At 39.9% G+C, this 19,952-nt stretch overlaps 2 protein-coding genes across 2 annotated transcripts; both read left to right on the top strand.

The window, feature by feature from the left end:
- The first annotated feature begins 3,950 nt into the window (after nt 1–3,950).
- LOC125004075 lies at nt 3,951–7,221 on the top strand. Its single transcript, XM_047578429.1, has 2 exons — nt 3,951–3,984; nt 6,112–7,221. The coding sequence occupies exon 2, from the start codon at nt 6,121–6,123 to the stop codon at nt 7,000–7,002; it is 882 nt and encodes a 293-aa protein (XP_047434385.1). The 5' UTR covers nt 3,951–3,984; nt 6,112–6,120; the 3' UTR covers nt 7,003–7,221.
- Nucleotides 7,222–10,998: 3,777 nt separating this feature from the next.
- On the top strand, nt 10,999–18,521 carry LOC125004073. The gene is made up of 2 exons (XM_047578426.1): nt 10,999–11,047; nt 17,412–18,521. The coding sequence occupies exons 1-2, from the start codon at nt 11,009–11,011 to the stop codon at nt 18,300–18,302; spliced, it is 930 nt and encodes a 309-aa protein (XP_047434382.1). The 5' UTR covers nt 10,999–11,008; the 3' UTR covers nt 18,303–18,521.
- The last annotated feature ends 1,431 nt before the right edge of the window (nt 18,522–19,952 follow it).

Raw genomic sequence — 19,952 nt, 5'->3', positions numbered from 1 at the left:
TCCCTGCCCAGCGCGCTTCTGTCGTCATTGACAACCACCTCAAGTTGCTATGGCAACCTCTGATCCTCAGGCCAGAGCAACAGCTGAGACCAATTAATTAATCAGGGACTCCTTTTGATGTCTCTGCTGTTAATATTGCTGACCCCTGTCTCACATACATTTATGTTACAACAACACACACAAACACACAATCCTCTAACCAAACACCCCCCCCCCCTCCCCCCTCCCCCCACACACACACACAACACAGGTAATTTTGTGATTACAGTTACACACACATGCACACGTGTGCAAACACTCCTTTTCCTCACACATATACACACACACACAACACAGGTAACTCTATGTGATTGCAGTTACACACATGCACACAAAGACACACACATGGGTGATTTGTATGATTACAGCTCCTCAATATCAGTGCTCAGTGAAAGTGGCTCATATGTCTGTCTACCCCCGGCAGTAGCCCTATGATGATAAGAGATCTTTAATATAAGGTGACACTAAGAGTGTGTTTATCATTAGAAATGCACAAATATATTATATACCATTGGTAGTGCAAAAATAAAACTAAACAAAACACGATTTAATATTATTAATGGCTTCATTATTTACAATGAATTAAGTTGTTTCCTGACCTCCTGTTTTGATCTCATCATGAATAGTACAACCACTAGACAGCACTTTTCACTTTGACTTTGGGTCTCAACAAACAGGATGTTGGTTTATTTGAACAAATTGCATCTCTACTTTGAGGAATAAAACATCACAATTCTATCAAATTCAATTCTATCAAACATTGTCAAACTTGGACCTGAAGGCACCTGAACGGCTGTAGAACAACATCAATAACACAACTTCACATTTTCTCCAGAACTAACTGTGAACATTTGAAAGCAGCACCTGTTAAGAAATCACTCATGAACCACGTGGAGGAGAGTCATATCTGATCTGGTCTTGATGCTGCTTCACGTCAGTCTGAGTCGGTCAAATCTTGGCTGCTGTGTTGTCCTCCAGGTTTTCCAAGTCCTCACCTTCTCTTTGTCTCTCAGTTTATTTCAAGCGAGACGGTTTCCTCACGGGTTTCCTCATCAGACGAGAAAGAAGATAGGAATGGAGGTGAGGGGTGGACCTGCTCCATGTCAACCAGGGAGGTCTGCAGAGAAAACACCAGGAAATAAAATCATCCAAATTACAACCAGAAGTAACTAAAGGGGACTATTTAATACTGCAACTTGCCTATGCTGAGCAGACCAATGTTCACTATGGTCTGAAAGAGGTGAACCTGGGAGAAGAGGCAATCCCACATGACACCGTAGAACACCCTGACCTGAGGTCATCACAAAAGAAAATATTGGGCAGTGGTGCATTGTGACCTATGAAGTTCTCCTGGCCAAATCCGTGGGATGATATTCATTGGTACATGGATAACCAGATTGTGCGCATTGATGAAAGAGCCACAACCTTTAAACAAAACGTAGAGAAGACTGTGTTAAATGGTAAAGTTAATGCTAATGGTTTATGTTTCTTATTGAAGTTCTTTAATGTGAATGTTGAGTGGATTCCATTTATGAGATCTGTTTTTGTGTGTCGGGATGGGTGGTTGGATGGGACTGGGTTAAATTGTCATGGTAATGTTAACGGTTAATTGTTACTTTATTATTGGAATTGGTGTTTACCATTTTAATGTTCATGTAAATGTTGTCATGAAATGTGATTTTCACTGATATGAAGTCCACCCTGTAACTCTTCTGTCCACTCTATTTACTTTCATTAATGAAATGTGTTTTTCAGTGATATGAAAATGATATGATAAAAAAATTCCATTGAAATTTCCCTTTAGTTCGAAAAGAAACGCATTGAAATGACACCAGGCCTTAAAGTAGAGCAAGACTTTTTGTGAATATACTTGTTTGTAAATATTTGTTAAAATAAGTATTTCGGTGGTAAATTAGGGGACATTTTATCTCTCAGAAAATGGAATTATTAAATTCAAAACATACATTAATAGATATGAGAATGTCTCGTAACAGGGTGGACATTTGGTCACATTCAAAGAATTTGGTATAAATCATTAGATCATTAATATCCTGAGATGGACCAATATAGTTTCCTTGTAGTTTTACTTTTTTTTCTGATGAAGTAGGAATAATCCAGCTTGAATGCGTGGTCATGTATTATTTATGCATATTGTTTAGTTCATTTATTTGGACCTATGTTTTGCCTGGGTGTCCTGACAGGCTGCTATCATGAATTTAATGTAATTATTAGGAAAACAATGTATTGGTGCATTGATCCATGTTTTGTTAGGTCATATAGTTTTTGATCAATCATTGTTAATGACCACGATCATTTTTGGAGAAATTTTGAGATTTTAATCAGTGTGTATTGCATAGAATGTTCGTGCTAGAGTGGATGACATCATCAGTTAGAGTGGGGGAAGTTGTCTGACATTGTTTGGAGCTTTTCTCTCTCCACGCTCCTCCCGGCCGAAACTTACACTCAACACGCAAGATTTTTTCCCCAGTTGTAGACAAACTTGTTCTGTCTCTCACAATGTGCTCGGCAAAGCAGTGAGATGTACAGAATTTAAACTGTGAGCCTCTGAGTGCGTCTATCTTTGCTCATCATTGACTCCAATAAAAAGATTTTGTAAGAGAAGCAGGGGCTCCAAAGTGTGTGTGTGGTAAGTGTGTGTGGTGTGTGGTGTTTGTGTGTGTGTGGTGTGTGTGTGGTGTGTGTGTGGTGTGTACTGTGTGTGGTGTGTGTCTGTGTGTGTGTGATATCCGGCTCTGTAGCGTTCAAGATGTTAAAACTAAATAGTACAACTCGGTCAAGCCCAAGTTCCATGTGTGGGCCATTATATTATTAAATTATATTATTATCCATTATGGATTTAGAATTGGGCGGCATTGATGCCTCCCAGCGAGAACGTCTGGGTTTGAGTCCAGCTCAGGTGACCATGGGCCTCTTGGCTGCTTCTCTGACCAGTGCTCTCCTCGCTCATTCTGTGAGTTTTGGTGGACGACCATGTCTTGGTAGGTTTGCAGTTGTGTCATACTTTTTCCATTTTTGGATGGTGGATTGAACAGTGGTTCTTGAGATGTTCAAAGCTTGGGATATTTTTTTATAACCTAACCCTGCTTTAAACTTCACCACAACTTTATCCCTGACCAGTCTGGCGAGTTCCTTGTTCTTCATGATGCTGTTGTTCACTAGTGCTCTCTAACAAAACACCAAGGACTTCACAGAACAGGTGTTTTATACCAGAGTAAATTACTTACATAAGGAGTCAATTTACTAATTAGGTGACTTTTGAAGGCAATTGATTGCACTGGATTGTATTTAGGGGTGTCAGAGTACAAGGAGCTGAATACAAATGCACACCTCACTTTTCAGATTTATATTCGTTTAAAATTTTGAAAAATTATTTTCATTCCACTTCACAATTATGTGCTACTTTTTGTTGGTCTATCATATAAAATCTCAACTACAATCACATCAAAGTGATTGTAAGGTCACAAAATGTGAAAAAGTTCAAGGGGTATGAATACGTTTTCAAGGCACTGTATATCTGAACATTGCAAATGCCCAGCATTTGCAATGTGAACTTCTCATTGCACTTAGCACGTCGATTGCCAACTAATCAAGCAAAGACTCAGCTGGCATCAAAGGCGACGGTGGCAATAACAGGAAAGTAAGATACTGCTGCCACAAGATTGACTTACCGGAGCAACCACCTCATCAATGCAGGATTTAAAAGGATCTAAAAATGCAGATAACAGATTTCCTTGGAATGAGTGAAAGTACATGGGCGAATCAGTTTTACCCACCTAAATTTCTTTGGAAAGCTCCAACCCACAGCATGTGATTTCCCAGCATTCAGTGTGTTCTCTCTATATAAACCTGTCGTGGTTCTGTGGTTCTGAACAGCAGCTTTGAGCCGACGACCGATTCAAACAGCCAACCACTGTCTGCAGACACGTAAGAGTTCAACTTCTTTCTGATCATCTTTGGTGTCTCTTCATCTTGTTGTGTTTTAACATGTCTTCATCCAGTCAGACTGCACATCTACAGCTCATTTTAGGTTTTACTAAATGTATTTTTGTAAAATATTTGTGTCTTCTTTGAATTTACTGTTCTGTCTTGAACGAGTAAATAATCATTTCTGTGTTGCTATTTTAAATGTAATCATATGTGTAGTTTGTTACTTCATGATTTCACTCTGAAAAAGCCCTTATTTTTCAATAATGCGCCTGATACAGTGGCAGCATGTCACCAGTAGCTCCGAGATGTTTACCTTTTTAGGTTATTCTTAGCGTGGTAGTGGTCATTTTATTTGTCTTACTTGTCCTTGTCTTTTTTTGTGCCGAAAACCAGTCACCATGGTTTTTCACAGTTTGTTGTCTTATTGTGGCACTTTTTTGTCATTTATTTTTTCTGGATTTTTCATATGGGGCCAGAACACTGATTTTAATCTTAGACATTGTAACAAAAGTTGTCTGTCTTTTACGACGTCACTTTTTTTCAATCTCACTGTCTCACAGTTTTGTCAGTAACACCAGTAACTGCTGTGTTGCTCCCAAGTCCAAGCTCTACCAGAACTATCTCAGGATAAAAACAAGATGGAAAGCTTGAAAACATGGAGTGGACCATGTCTCTAGACTTTAACCCCATGGAGCTTGTTTTGTCATAAACTGGACAGAAGAGTGAAATCAGAGCTCCCTACAAGTGACACACATTTCTGGGTAGACAAACATTGGATTTCCATTTTAGAAAGACAGAATGTCACATTAAATCAGACAAAGATGGGTGCTCTGATGAGTCCAAAGTTTAGAATAGATTTTGGGTTATATATTGATTCCATGATTTTTTTTAACAACTTCAGTAGTTTTATTTCGTCTATGCTTTCTATGGAGTGTTCTCAAAACTTTTGACCACTAGTGTACGTGGTTTAGCATATTGGACTTTTCAGTTCCACTTCCGTCAAAACTGAAGCACACAGTATGATCCCAGAAATGCTGATGAGTGATAATTTTGTCATATTTTGGGGGCAGATGTCCATGTTGTCCCGTTATGGAGTAAACATAGAGCATTTGCTTCACATCTGTGGGGGGTTTCTGAGGCAATGAACCATAAGACTGGTTGTTGTGGTAGTAGTTGTCTTTCTGCTTTGCTGGATGGACACCATACCACACTGCTGTGATGGCCGATTCATTCTTCAGGACCAGCATCATGCCCAACCAGTGCCCACCTGTGATTGCAGTGGATCAAGCTTACTCCACACTTATGTCCACACAATCTATTTCAAAGGAGTGCATTGAGTACTTGGAGAATAATTTGATGAGAGGTTGTTGAACTTAAATTATACCATGGTCCGGGTGAATCCTCGATTCTGATTGGCTGCAGGGTGTACATTAAAAGTGGACAATGGACACTCATAAAGACGTTCCGGTCAAATTGCCTGATGACAGTTCTAAATCACTACGCTGGCTCAAACGCTTTGTTAACCGTGGAAACAGAAACGCAGACACAGACTCTGTCCAGTCCACCAAGGAAGGAGGAGAATATACAGTGTTGCCAGTTTTAGGAGAAACTATCTGTGGACTCTGTGGAAATTTTGCATGATTCTCTGGAGACACACGAGATAATAAGTGCACTGGCCTTCTGAAATTATATTTTGTATCATGTAACGTTAAATAGTCCACTCAGCCACTTCTTGTGAAAAATGTATGATTTAAACAGTAAGAAACCACATTAACGTATTAATAATTTACCTAATATTTATTCATTTCGTGAGTGACCATAGTATATGCAGGGTAATGCCCTTCGAGGTGTCCATTATACAAAATTAATGGACTTCACGTACAATATACTCCCCGTACAATATTGAATAAATCACAAAAAAAATAGACAATACTATAATAGACAGCATTATGATTTATTTTTTATTTTATTTTAATCTTAGCTACTACACCATTTTAATCTATTTTATCTTGCTTTTCACTTTTGGTTTTTAAAAGTGAAACTAAGCTATTGTGGCCAAGTAATTTCCCTTGTGGATCATTAAAGTCTGTCTAAGTCTAAATCCTTCCTCTTTATTTGATGCAGGAAATCAAAATGACCACCTACATCACTGAACTCGCTGTGTCTCTGAATGAAGCTGAAGAGAGTCAGCTCCGTAAACGAAACTTCCAGAAAATTTATGTTAATCTGAACCAAGGAGCCGGAGAAAACGGCATCTACCTTTGGTACAAAACAGGAAGCTCTGGCCCAATCACCAGGATCCAGTTTTCATTCACCTCCGCGATGACTAAGGGTCTGAACGACACAGGGTACACGATGATCGACAAAGATCTCAATGCTGGAACAGAGGGGGACAACATCTACCTGTGGTTCTACAATGGTTCCTCAGAGTACGATGTTCCCATCGTGAGCATTGACGTCACGCTAACAGATGATGCCCAGAAGTTTAAATCCGGCTGGGAGAGATCAGCCTGTGATCTGAAACGTGATGCTGGAGGAAAGATGATCTACCTGTGGGTGAAGAGAGAGAAACCAACATACATCTGTGACATCACTGCCACTGAGGGTTTTGGAGGAGATGATGAGCACTTCAAGAACGGGTTCATCCGAGTGGATGAAGACATCAGCAGAGGTGCAGGAGGATCCTATGTCTTCATCTGGTTCCGTCTGACCACTGACAGTCAGAAGGCCATCAGGGATCTGCAAATCTCCCTAAATCATGATCAATATGTCAACTATCAAAACCATGGCTATCAGATGGTGAACATGGATCTCAACCAGGGTACCGGAGGAAACCAGGAGTTCCTGTGGTACAAGAAAGATCCCATGTGCGGCAACCCCGTCAAAGATTTCACTCTGATCGTCGGCAGCGGTTTCATCGCTCCATTCAAGAGGGCCGGGGTCGTGGTCATCGACAAAAGTGTCAATACAGGAAACCGCAGCTACTATGACATGTACCTGTGTTATTATGTCTGAGAGTTGTCATGGTAACAGAGCTGAGCATGCTCACTGAGGAGAAACAGAATCAAACATATTCCTGTTTAATTTCTTTGTTTGATGAAATTGGATGATTTTAATCACATATAATCTACAATGAATCAAATGAATCAAACTGTTTGATGTGTTCTTGAATGACTCTGTATCACTTTATTCTGATGATTCTCTGATTTAATAAAGTTTCTCCAGCATCTCAAACACCTTTGACTTGTTTTTCATTGAAGACGAAGAAGAGCTTTAAATAAAAAATTCTATTAAATACATGAGTGGATGATTTACTGGATGTTCAGGATGAATTAATCAATGATGAATGGATGGATTGAGCCATTAATCAAGGTATTAATGATAGAGAATAATAATTGAACCAGTCCTAATACCACCATGAGGCCCTGCAGTCCTTATATGCCTCTTGTAGACTTTTAAGATATTTACTGAAGTGTATCAAACAGCTGGTCTGAAATAAATCGGAGGGTAGCTCGATGGTATAATTCACAATTGCGTAGTTCGGAAGCTGGAAAGAATTTGTCCAGGTTAGCTACTCGCTTTTTCCGTTACTTCAGATGGTTATAAGCTAATATGAATCCCCAGTGATGTGTGTCCATAAGCTAAAGGCTCGTAAAGTGTGTGAGTAACGTGTCACGGTACGTGACTCGTGTAGTAGAGAAAAGGGCCACCGACACCGAAGCCAAATGTTTACTTTCGTTTGTTTCTTTCGGCTCCTGGGCATTTGTGGATTATTACGGCATGTGTGAAAAACAATGCATGTGTGTGGTACATTATTCGAATTGGGGCATTTGTGGGTTGTTGCTGTGTAAAAAAACAGTTGCGTGTGTAGCGCATTGCTTGAAATGCTAAAGCTAAAGCTAATGCTAATGTGCAGGTTAGGGCCATAAATCCAGCTACGGCTATGTCCTTGTTGAAGGGCACAGGTAAATCACAAACAATGAGAAGTTCACGAGTTAAAGCGGCAAGTTATGAGTCAGACATGTTTATTATTTCAGTTTGGGTTCAGTTGTGTAAAGAGAGATTTATTCTGTCATATTAAGTGAGGACTTCTGTACACTTAAAGAAAATACTCTTTTGATCAGAGATAAAGAAGATGTGTGTGGATACATGATTGGTGATAGACAGATGACATGACTATCGAGGGAAATGTTTATCTTTGGTTTGATACAAACTCTGATGCGTTTATTCCCTGAAAATATGAAAGTATATATATTTAATGTGAATGTTATCTAAAAATGGTTAATATCAGTGTTGCTTTGAAAACGCATGGTTCTCCGAGTCCTCCAATTAAACAAGATCATACAGGTCATTTTATTTTTCCTCTGCAGCAGAACTTCATCTCTAACCCGGACCTCTTCTTCTTCATGGTGTTAATGTGTCAGTGGAGAATCACTACATTACCCATGAGTCCAGAGTCAGGACTACACACCACTTTAATATTAACTTAATTATTTAACTGGAACCAGAACATCAGCTGGAACATTTTGAACACACTGTAGTCGACTTGATAGTTATCAGTCCAAATCCACTGAATCCCAAACTGATCAAGTATCTGTGGGATGATTCACTGTATTCAAACGTCTACAGGAAGGCTCCGGGACCACATGGAGTGTCTCCGTCCTGTCTGAAAGTCTTCACTCCGATCTTCAACAGCTCCGTGGAGTTGGTGAGGTCCCCTCCTGCCTCAAACGCTCCACCATCATCCCAGTCCCCAAGAAGTCCCCCATCACAGGATTAAGTGACTACAGACCAGTTTCCTTGATGTCTGTAAAAAAAAAATAGTATATATATATATATATACATATATGCATTTTTTTATTCTGAAAGTCTATTATATTGTACAGTATTTCTATTTTTGCGTACATTTTTATTTTTTTACTTATTCAAGTGTTGTCTTTCATTTTGTTGTGCCATTGAGCAAAGTGTCCAGAGTCAAATTCCTAGTATGTGTTACATACCTGGCCAATAAAGCGAATTCTGATACACAGAATTGATGGCATGTTGATATTTCACGTTAACACAAATCGTTTTTTATTTTTCTGTTATATACTGTATATGATGTTTGTTTTATGTTCCAACATTTCTGTTTATTTCGTATAGATATACTAGTGTAATTTTTATGTTTTGTATATATTTCTTCCTCCCAACACTTTGTAATTTTTACCCTTTTAATAACTGTCCATTGTGTCTCTAATGATGATACTGATACTCTTAAATAATTAATATAAAAACAAAGCAGGAACTTAGTCTGGCCTCTGATTAATTACATTTACATTTTATTGCAATATTTAGTCTCATTTAAACAAACAAACTGTTTATAAACTGAACATTAGTCACTCCTCCAGCCTCAGGCCAGACTCCATTCAGGAAACTGCAGATTTTACTCAAGCAGCAATCAAACGGTCTCTTGGTTCTGGGACTCCCGTCCCTCCCGTCCCTCCATAGTGCCCAGCAGTACGGCCTGGGCCTCCAGCAGAGTGGTGTCGGTCTTGCCCCCCAGGAAGCGGGCGGTGAGCTCCATGTCCTGCAGCTGCAGACGGACCCTGGTTCCCTGCTTCAGCTTGTCTCCTCCCTCCGCCGGCCGTCGACACACGCAATGGAACTTCCCCCCGAAGTCGATGTACAGGTCGTCCTTTTTCTGTTGGTTGGTTTGTAGTATGGTTTACAAATACAAAACACTTCAGTGTCATGTGGGATTGCCTCTTCTCCCAGGTTCACCTATTTAAGCCCATAGTGAACATTGGTCTGCTCAGCATAGGCAAGTTGCAGTATTAAATAGTCCCCGTTAATTACTTCTGGTTGTAATTTGGATGATTTTATTTCTTGGTGTTTTCTCTGCAGACCTCCCTGGTTGACGGGGAGCAGGTCCACCCCTCACCTCCATTCCTATCTTCTTTCTCGTCTGATGAGGAAACCCGTGAGGAAAACGTTTCACTTGGAATAAACTGAGAGACAAAGAGAAGGTTAGGACTTGGAGAACCTGGAGGACAACACAGCAGCCATTGAACATTGAATGATCAAAAACTATATGACCTAACAAAATGTGGATTAATCAAACATATTCCTGTTTAATTTCTGTTTGATGAAATTGGATGATTTTATTCACACATAAATCTACAATGAATCAAATGGATCAAACTGTTTGATGTGTTCTTGAATGACTCTGTATCACTTTATTCTGATGATTCCCTGATTTAATAAAGTTTCTCCAGCATCTCAAACACCTTTGACTCATTCGGAACTTATTTTTACAGTTTTTCATGGAACATTAAGAGGAACAACAAATAAAGAGTAGAAGTGAACTGTGGATTCATGGATATATATTGAATATTATTCAATGCATTAAACAACTTGAACACAGTCCAGAAGCTGCACCTAGTTGACTTGATACGTAAAGACTGGATTCCAGATGGTGGTTTCAGGAGAAAGAGATTAAATTATCAGCCCACCTCCTGAAAACAAGCCATTGTCTTTGCTGCGTCCATCCAGCCTTTAACATCGGGTGTGTACATTTTAAAAAATAGAAATGAAAAATAATGTTTTTATATTATTACAAGTACTAATAATAATAATAATAATACGACACATTACTCTCATCCTGGGATGACAACTCTTTGAACTGTAGGACGAGTTATATATCAAAATGTGTGGTTTGATCGGGATCTCTTGTGTATTGGTGCATTAATCCACGTTTTGTTAGGTCATATAGTTTTTGATCAATCACTGTTAATGACCACGATCATTTTTGGAGAAATTTTGAGATTTTAATCAGTGTGTATTGCATAGAATGTTCGTGCTAGAGTGGATGACATCATCAGTTAGAGTGGGGGAAGTTGTCTGACATTGTCTGGAACTTTTCTCTTTCCACGCTCCTCCCGGCCAAAACTTACACTCAACACGCAAGATTTTTTCCCCAGTTGTAGACAAACTTGTTCTGTCTCTCACAATGTGCTCGGCAAAGCAGTGAGATGTACAGAAGATGTTGTCAGAGAAGCAGGGGCTCCAAGGTGTCTGTGTGGTAAGTGTGTGTGTACTGTGTGGTGTGTGTTTGATGTGTGTGGTGTGTGTGTGTGTGTGTGTGTGTGTAGTGTAGTGTTTGTGTAGTGGGTGTGTGGTGTGTGTGTGGTGTTTGTGTGTGTGTGTGTGGTGTTTGTGTGTGTGTGTGTGGTGTGTGTGTGATGTGTGTGTGTTAGTGTGTGTGTGTGTATGTGTGTAGTGTTTGTGTAGTGTGTGTGTGTGGTGTGTGTCTGTGTGTGTGTGATATCCGGCTCTGCAGCGTTCAAGATGTTAAAACTAAATAGTACAACACAGTCACGCCCAAGTTCCATGTGTGGGCCATTATATTATTAATATTATTATATTATATTATTATCCATTATGGATTTAGAATTGGGCGGCATTGATGCCCAGCGAGAAGGTCCGGGTTTGAGTCCAGCTCAGGTGACCATGGGCCTCTTGGCTGCTTCTCTGACCAGTGCTCTCCTCTCTCGTTCTGTGAGTTTTGATGGACGGCCATGTCTTGGTAGGTTTGCAGTTGTGTCATACTTTTTCCATTTTTGGATGATGGATTGAACAGTGGTTCTTGAGATGTTCAAAGCTTGGGATATTTTTTTTAATAACCTAACCCTGCTTTAAACTTCACCACAACTTTATCCCTGACCAGTCTGGCGAGTTCTTTGTTCTTCATGATGCTGTTGTTCACTAGTGCTCTCTAACAAAACACCAAGGCCTTCACAGAACAAGTGTTTTTATACCATGAGTAAATTACTCACAGGAGGAGTCAGTTTACTAATTAGGTGACTTTTGAAGGCAATTGATTGCACTGGATTGTATTTAGGGGTGTCAGAGTACAAGGAGCTGAATACAAATGCACACCTCACTTTTCAGATTTATATTCCTTTAAAATTTTGAAAAATTATTTTCATTCCACTTCACAATTATGTGCTACTTGTTGTTTGTCTATCATATAAAATCTCAACTACAATCACATCAAAGTGATTGTAAGGTCACAAAATGTGAAAAAGTTCAAGGGGTATGAATACGTTTTCAAGGCACTGTATATCTGAACATTGCAAATGTCTAGCATTTGCAATGTGAACTTCTCATTGCACTTAGCACGTTGATTGCCAACTAATCAAGCAAAGAGTCAGCTCGCGGCAACGGCGGCAATAACAGGAAAGTATGATACTGCTGCCACAAGATTAACTTACCGAAGCAACCAACTCATAAATGCAGGAACAAAAAATACAGATAACAGATTCTGTGGAATGAGTTATAGTACATGGGCGAATCAGTTTTCCCCACCTAAATTTCTTTGGAAAACTCCAACCCACAGCATGTGATTTCCCAGCATTCAGTGCACTCATTTTAGGTTTTCCCCGGTCCGGGGATCCTCCTTAGTGAACCTGGATGAAGAGGGCAATAAAATCTTTTCCATAACGACAGTCATCACTGTAAGAGAAATATTATTATAGCATTACAGTAAGTGGAACAGAAGTGGCAAAAGCTAGCAGGCAAAGTCAAGATGTAAATTAAGGTTGAGGGAGTCGCAGAATACAGACCATTTTTTGGCAAACAGAGTCAACTGATTTTTTCAGGTAGCAGATATTTTCTCCAATGATACATAATCGGAAAGAAGGTTCAACCACTGGGAAATGTTTAGTGACTGTTTGTTCTTCCAGTTCATTAGGATTGTTTTCTTGGCGATGGTGAGAGCTACAAGGACAGATTGTGATAGATGGTGAGGAAGACTGATTGTTTCCAGGTCACCAATGAGGCACAAGTTAGTGGTTAATGGGATTCTGCAGTCCAAAATTAAGGCGGGTTTCTGTGTTACTAGTGACCAGAAGTGCTGTACCAGAGAACAGAGCCAGAGAGCTTGGAAATAAGCTATCTGAATAGTTTTGGGTGCATTGCCTACATTTGTCGGATTGGGAGAAGCCCAGTGCGTAAGTTAGCGCGTAAGTTAGCGCTGATGCCTCCCAGTGAGAAGGTCCAGGTTCGAGGTCCGACTTTCTTTCTGGGTGGAGTTTGCATGTTCTCCCTGTGTCTGTGTGGGTTTTCTCCAGGTAATCCGGTTTCCTCCCACCTCCAAAGATATGCTCTTTAGGCTGATTGGTGACTCTAAAGTGACCCTAGGTGTCACACTGTGGTGAGGTCATGTTTTATTTTTAGTATGTTTGTCTCGTCATTTCCTGCCTTATTTTGGAAAGTAAATCTCCTCTCGTTTCTCGTTTGTTTCCTCCTTCTGGAGTGATTTTGTGTTTAGTCTTTCTTTGCTCATCCTCCCGTTATTTTGGAGTGATTCTTTGTTTTCCTAGTGTTCCTTTCCAGGTTTTGCTTCCTCCCTTTTGGAGCGCCTTTTGTTTGTCAGGGTTTTATTTTTCCCCTCCAGTTAGGTCAGGTTAATTTGTTCGTTAGTGTAGTTAGTATTGTGAGTTTCCTCCCTTTTGGAGCGCCTTTCGTTTGTAAGCTTTCATAGCCATGAGTATCTTTGTTTTTTTTCCTCCTCTGGAGGGATTTTACTTTGATAAGATTTCATAGCCATGTCAGGAGTTTGTTTCATAGCACTTTTATTTACACTCTGTTTGAGTATCCTTCCCTGTTGATTCTGTGAAATAAAGTCACCTTAACTGCCACCCCTCTGCATCTGAGTCCTGCTTTGAGCCCAGCCTGACACTAGGTGTGACTGTGAATGGTTGTCTATGTGTTAGCCCTGCGATAGACTGGAGACCTGTCCAGGGTAGACCCCGCCTTCACCCGATGCCAGTAGCCCCTGCGTCCCTAGTGAGGATTAAGCGGTATGGAAGATGAGATATGATATCAAAACTGAAAAAAATAAATAAATAAAAATAAACAACGTAAAAAGATCGACAACTTTTGTTCTTGCCACATACTGCTGCCAGCTGCCCTGTCCCTGCTGAAGAAAAGCACAGCATGATGTTGCCACCACCATGTTTCACAGTGGGGATGGTGTGTTCAGGGTGATGAGCAGTGTTTGTTTTCCGCTACACACAGCACTTTGCATTTTGGCAAAAAAGTTAAATTTGGGTCTCACATGACCAAAGCACCTTCTTCCACATGTTTGCTGTGCCCCCCACATGGCTAGTGGCAACTGCAAACGGGACTTCTTATGCCTTTCTTTCAACAATGGCTTTCTTCTTGCCACTCTTCCATAAAGGCCGGATTTGTGGAGTGCACGACTTATAGTTGTCCTCTGGACAAATTCTTCCACCTGAGTTGTGGATTTCTGCAGCTACTCCACAGTGACCATGGGCCTCTTGGCTGCTTCTCTGACCAGTGCTCTCCTCACTCGCTCTGTCAGTTTAGGTGGACGGCCATGTCTTGTTAGGTTTGCAGTTATGTCATACTTTTTCCATTTTTTGATGATGGATTGAACAGTGGTTCTTGAGATGTTCAAAGCTTGGGATAGTTTTTTTATAACCTAACCCTGCTTTAAACTTCACCACAACTTTATCCCTGACCAGACTGGCGAGTTCCTTGTTCTTCATGATGCTGTTGTTCACTAGTGCTCTCTAACAAAACACCAAGGACTTCACAGAACAGGTGTTTTATACCATGAGTAAATTACTTACATAAAGAGTCAATTTACTAATGAGGTGATTTTGAAGGCAATTGATTGCACTGGATTGTATTTAGGGGTGTCAGACTACAAGGGGCTGAATACAAATACACACCTCACTTTTCAGATTTATATTTGTTTAAAGTTTTGAAATGTTATTTTCATTGCACTTCACAATTATGTGCTACTTTTTGTTGGTCTATCATAAAAAATCTCAACTACAATCACGTTAAAGTGACTGTAAGGTCACAAAATGTGAAAAAGTTCAAGGTGTATGAATATGTTTTCAAGGCACTGTATATCTGAACTTCTCATTGCACTTAGCATGTTGATTGCCAACTAATCTAGCAAAGAGTCAGGTGGCGGCAAAGGCGACGGTGGCAATAACAGGAAAGTATGATACTGCTGCCACAAGATTGACTTACCGAAGCAACCAACTCATCAATGCAGGAACTAAAAATGCAGATAACAGATTCTGTGGAATGAGTTCAAGTACATGGGCGAATCAGTTTTCCCCACCTAAATTTCTTTGGAAAACTCCAACCCACAGCATGTGATTTCCTAGCATTCAGTGTGTTCTCTCTATATAAACCTGATGTGGTTCTGTGGTTCTGAACAGCAGCTTTGAGCCGACGACCGATTCAAACAGCCAACCACTGTCTGCAGACACGTAAGAGTTCAACTTCTTTCTGATCATCTTTGGTGTCTCTTCATCTTGTTGTGTTTTAACATGTCTTCATCCAGTCAGACTGCACATCTACAGCTCATTTTAGGTTTTACTAAATGTATTTTTGTAAAATATTTGTGTATTCTTTGAATTTACTGTTCTGTCTTGAACGAGTAAATGATCATTTCTGTGTTGCTATTTTAAATGTAATCATATATGTAGTTTGTTACTTCATGATTTCACTCTGAAAAAGCCCTTATTTTTCAATAATGCGCCTGATACAGTGGCAGCATGTCACCAGTAGCTCCGAGATGTTTACCTTTTTAGGTTATTCTTAGCGTGGTAGTGGTCATTTTATTTGTCTTACTTGTCCTTGTCTTTTTTGTGCCGAAAACCAGTCACCATGGTTTTTGTTGTCTTTGTTTGTTTGTTGTCTTATTGTGGCACTTTTTTGTCATTTATTTTTTCTGGATTTTTCATATGGGGCCAGAACACTGGCTTTAATCTTAGGCATTGTAACAAAAGTTGTCTGTCTTTTACGACGTCACTTTTTTTCAATCTCACTGTCTCACAGTTTTGTCAGTAACACCAGTAACTGCTGTATTGCTCCCAAGTCCAAGCTCTACCAGAACTATCTCAGGATAAAAACAAGATGGAAAGCTTGAAAACATGGAGTGGACCATGTCTCTAGACTTTAACCCCATGGAGCTGGTTTGTCATAAACTGGACAGATGAGTGAAAGCACAGCTCCCTACAAGTGACACACATTTCTGGGTAGACAAACATTGGATTTCCATTTTAGAAAGACAGAATGTCACATTAAATCAGACAAAGATGGGTGCTCTGATGAGTCCAAAGTTTAGAATAGATTTTGGGTTATATATTGATTCTATGATTTTTGTTTAACAACTTCAGTAGTTTTATTTCGTCTATGCTTTCTATGGATTGTTCTCAAAACTTTTGACCACTAGTGTACGTGGTTTAGCATATTGGACTTTTCAGTTCCACTTCCGTCAAAACTGAAGCACACAGTATGATCCCAGAAATGCTGATGAGTGATAACTTTTTGGGGGCAGATGTCCATGTTGTCCCGTTATGGAGTGAACATCTAGCATTTGCTTCACATCTGTGGGGGGTTTCTGAGGCAATGAACCATGAGACTGGTTGTTTTGGTGGTAGTTGTCTTTCTGCTTTGCTGGATGAACACCATACCACACTGCTGTGATGGCTAATTCATTCTTCAGGACCAGCATCATGCCCAACCAGTGCCAAGCTATGACTGCAGTGGATCAAGCTTACTCCATACTTATGTCCACACAATCAATTTCAAAGGAGTGCATTGAGTACTGGGAGAATAATTTGATGAGACGTTGTTGAACTATAATTATACCATGGTCTGGGTGAATCCTCAATTCTGATTGGCTGCAGGGTGTACATTAAAAGTGGACAATGGACACTCATAAAGACGTTCCGGTCAAATTGCCTGATGACAGTTCTAAATCATTGCGCTGGCTCAAACGCTTTGGTAACCGTGGAAACAGAAATGCAGACACAGACTCTGTCCAGTCCACCAAGGAAGGAGGAGAATATACAGTGTTGCCAGTTTTAGGAGAAACTATCTGTGGACTCTGTGGAAATTTTGCATGATTCTCTGGATACACACGTGATAATAAGTGCACTGACCTTCTGAAATTATACTTTGTATCATGTAACGTTAAATAGTCCACTCAGCCACTTCTTGTGAAAAATGTATGATTTAAACAGTAAGAAACAACAATAACATATTAATAATTGACCTAATATTTATTTATTTCGTGAGTGACCATACTATAAGCGGGGTAATGTCCTTCAAGGTGTCCATTATACAAAATGAATGGACTTCGCTTACAAAATATGCTCCCCGTACAATATTGAGTAAAACATAAAAAAATAGACAATACTATAATAGACAGCATTATGATTTATTTTTTATTTTATTTTAATCTTTAAGCTACTACACAATTTTAATCTATTTTATCTTTCTTTTTACTTTTGGTTTTTGAAAGTGAAACTAAGCTATTGTGGCCAAGTAATTTCCCTTGTGGATCATTAAAGTCTGTCTAAGTCTAAATCCTTTCTCTTTATTTGATGCAGGAAATCAAAATGACCACCTACATCACTGAACTTGCTGTGTCTCTGAATGAAGCTGAAGAGAGTCAGCTCCGTAAACGAAACTTCCAGAAAATTTATGTTAATCTGTACCAAGGAGCCGGAGAAAATGGCATCTACCTTTGGTACAAAACAGGAAGCTCTGGCCCAATCACCAGGATCCAGTTTTCATTCACCTCCGCGATGACTAAGGGTCTGAACGACACAGGGTACACAAAGATCGACAAAGATCTCAATGCTGTAACAGAGGGGGACAACATCTACCTGTGGTTCTACAATGGTTCCTCAGAGTACGATGTTCCCATCGTGAGCATTGACGTCACGCTAACAGATGATGCCCAGAAGTTTAAATCCGGCTGGGAGAGATCAGCCTGTGATCTGAACCGTGATGCTGGAGGAAAGATGATCTACCTGTGGGTGAAGAGAGAGAAACCAACATACATCTGTGACATCACTGCCACTGAGGGTTTTGGAGGAGATGATGAGCACTTCAAGAACGGGTTCATCCGAGTGGATGAAGACATCAGCAGAGGTGCAGGAGGATCCTATGTCTTCATCTGGTTCCGTCAGACCACTGACAGTAAGAAGGCCATCAGAGATCTGCAAATCTCCATCAATCATGATCAATATATCAACTATCAAAAGCATGGCTATCAGATGGTGAACATAGATCTCAACCAGGGTACTGGAGGAAACCAGGTGCTCCTGTGGTACAAGAAAGATCCCAAGTGTGTCAACCCCGTCAAAGATTTCACTCTGATCGTCGGCAGCGGTTTCATCGCTACATTCAAGAGGGCTGGGGTCCATGTCATCGACAAAAGTCTCAATACAGGAAACGGCAGCTACTATGACATGTACCTGTGTTATCATGTCTGAGAGTTGTCATGGTAACAGAGCTGAGCATGCTCACTGAGGAGAAACAGAATCAAACATATTCCTGTTTAATTGCTTTGTCTGATGAAATTGGATGATTTTAATCACATATAATCTACAATGAATCAAATGAATCAAACTGTTTGATGTGTTCTTGAATGACTCCGTATCACTTTATTCTGATGATTATCTGATTTAATAAAGTTTCTCCAGCATCTCAAACACCTTTGACTTGTTTTTTATTGAAGACAAAGAAGATTCATCTATGATGAATGGATAGATGGAGCCATTAATCAAGGTATCAATGATAGAGAATAATAAATGAACCTGTCCTAATACCACCATGAGGCCCTGCAGTCCTAATATGCCTCTTGTAGACTTTTAAAATATTTACTAAAGTGTATCATAGAGCTGGTCTGGAATAAATCGGAGGGTAGCTCCATGGTATAATTCACAGTTGCGCAGTTCGGAAGCTGGAAAGAATTTGTCCCGCTTCCTTGATTTCTGTCTGATATTTCCAGGTTAGCTACTCGCTTTTTCCGTTACTTCAGATGGTTATAAGCTAATATGAATCCCTGGTGATGTGTTGTTGTGTGTGAGTAAAGTGTCACGCTACGTGACTCGTGTAGTAGAGAAAATGGCGTCCGACACCGAAGCCAAATGTTTACTTTCGTTTGTTTCTTTCGGCTCCTAAGCATTTGTAGATTATTACGGTATGTGTGAAAAACAATGCGTGTGTGTGGTACATTATTCAAATTGGGGCATTTGTGGGTTGTTACTGTGTAAAAAAACAGTTGCGTGTGTAGCGCATTGCTTGAAATGCTAAAGCTAATGCTAATGCTAATGTGCAGGTTAGGGCCATAAATCCAGCTACAGCTACATCCTTGTTGAAGGGCACAAGTAAATCACAAACAATGAGAAGTTCACGGGTTAAAGCGGCAAGTTATGAGTCAGACGTGTTTATTATTTCAGTTTGGGTTCAGTTGTGTAAAGAGAGATTTATTCTGTCATATTAAGTGCGCACTGCTGTACACTTAAAGAAAATACTCTTTTGATCAGAGATAAAGAAGATGTGTGTGGATACATGATTGGTGATAGACAGATGACATGACTAACGAGGGAAATGTTTATCTTTGGTTTGATACAAACTCTGATGCGTTTATTCCTTGAAAATATGAAAGTATATTTATTTAATGTGAATGTTATCTCAAAATGGTTAATACCAGTGTTGCTTTGAAAACGCATGGTTCTCCATATCCTCCAATAAAACAAGATTATACAGGTCATTTTATTTGTCCTCTGCAGCAGAACTTCATCTCTAACCCGGACCTCTTCTTCTTCATGGTGTTAATGTGTCAGTGGAGAATCACTACATTACCCATGAGTCCAGAGTCAGGACTACACACCACTTTAATATTAACTTAATTGTTTAAGTGGAACCAGAACATCAGCTGGAACATTTTGAACACACTGTAGTCGACTTGATAGTTATCAGTCCAAATCCACTGTATCCCAAACTGATATCTGTGGGATGATCCACTGTATTTGAACATCTACAGGAAGGCTCCGGGACCACATGGAGTGTCTCCGTCCTGCCTGAAAGTCTTCACTCCGATCTTCAACAGCTCCGTGGAGTAGTGTGAGGTCCCCTCC

The sequence above is a fragment of the Mugil cephalus genome, chromosome 2 (genome assembly GCF_022458985.1).
Source record: "Mugil cephalus isolate CIBA_MC_2020 chromosome 2, CIBA_Mcephalus_1.1, whole genome shotgun sequence".
NCBI lineage: Eukaryota > Metazoa > Chordata > Actinopteri > Mugiliformes > Mugilidae > Mugil > Mugil cephalus.
Note: the sequence above shows the minus strand (reverse complement) of the source record. Positions and strands in the feature narration are given on the sequence as shown.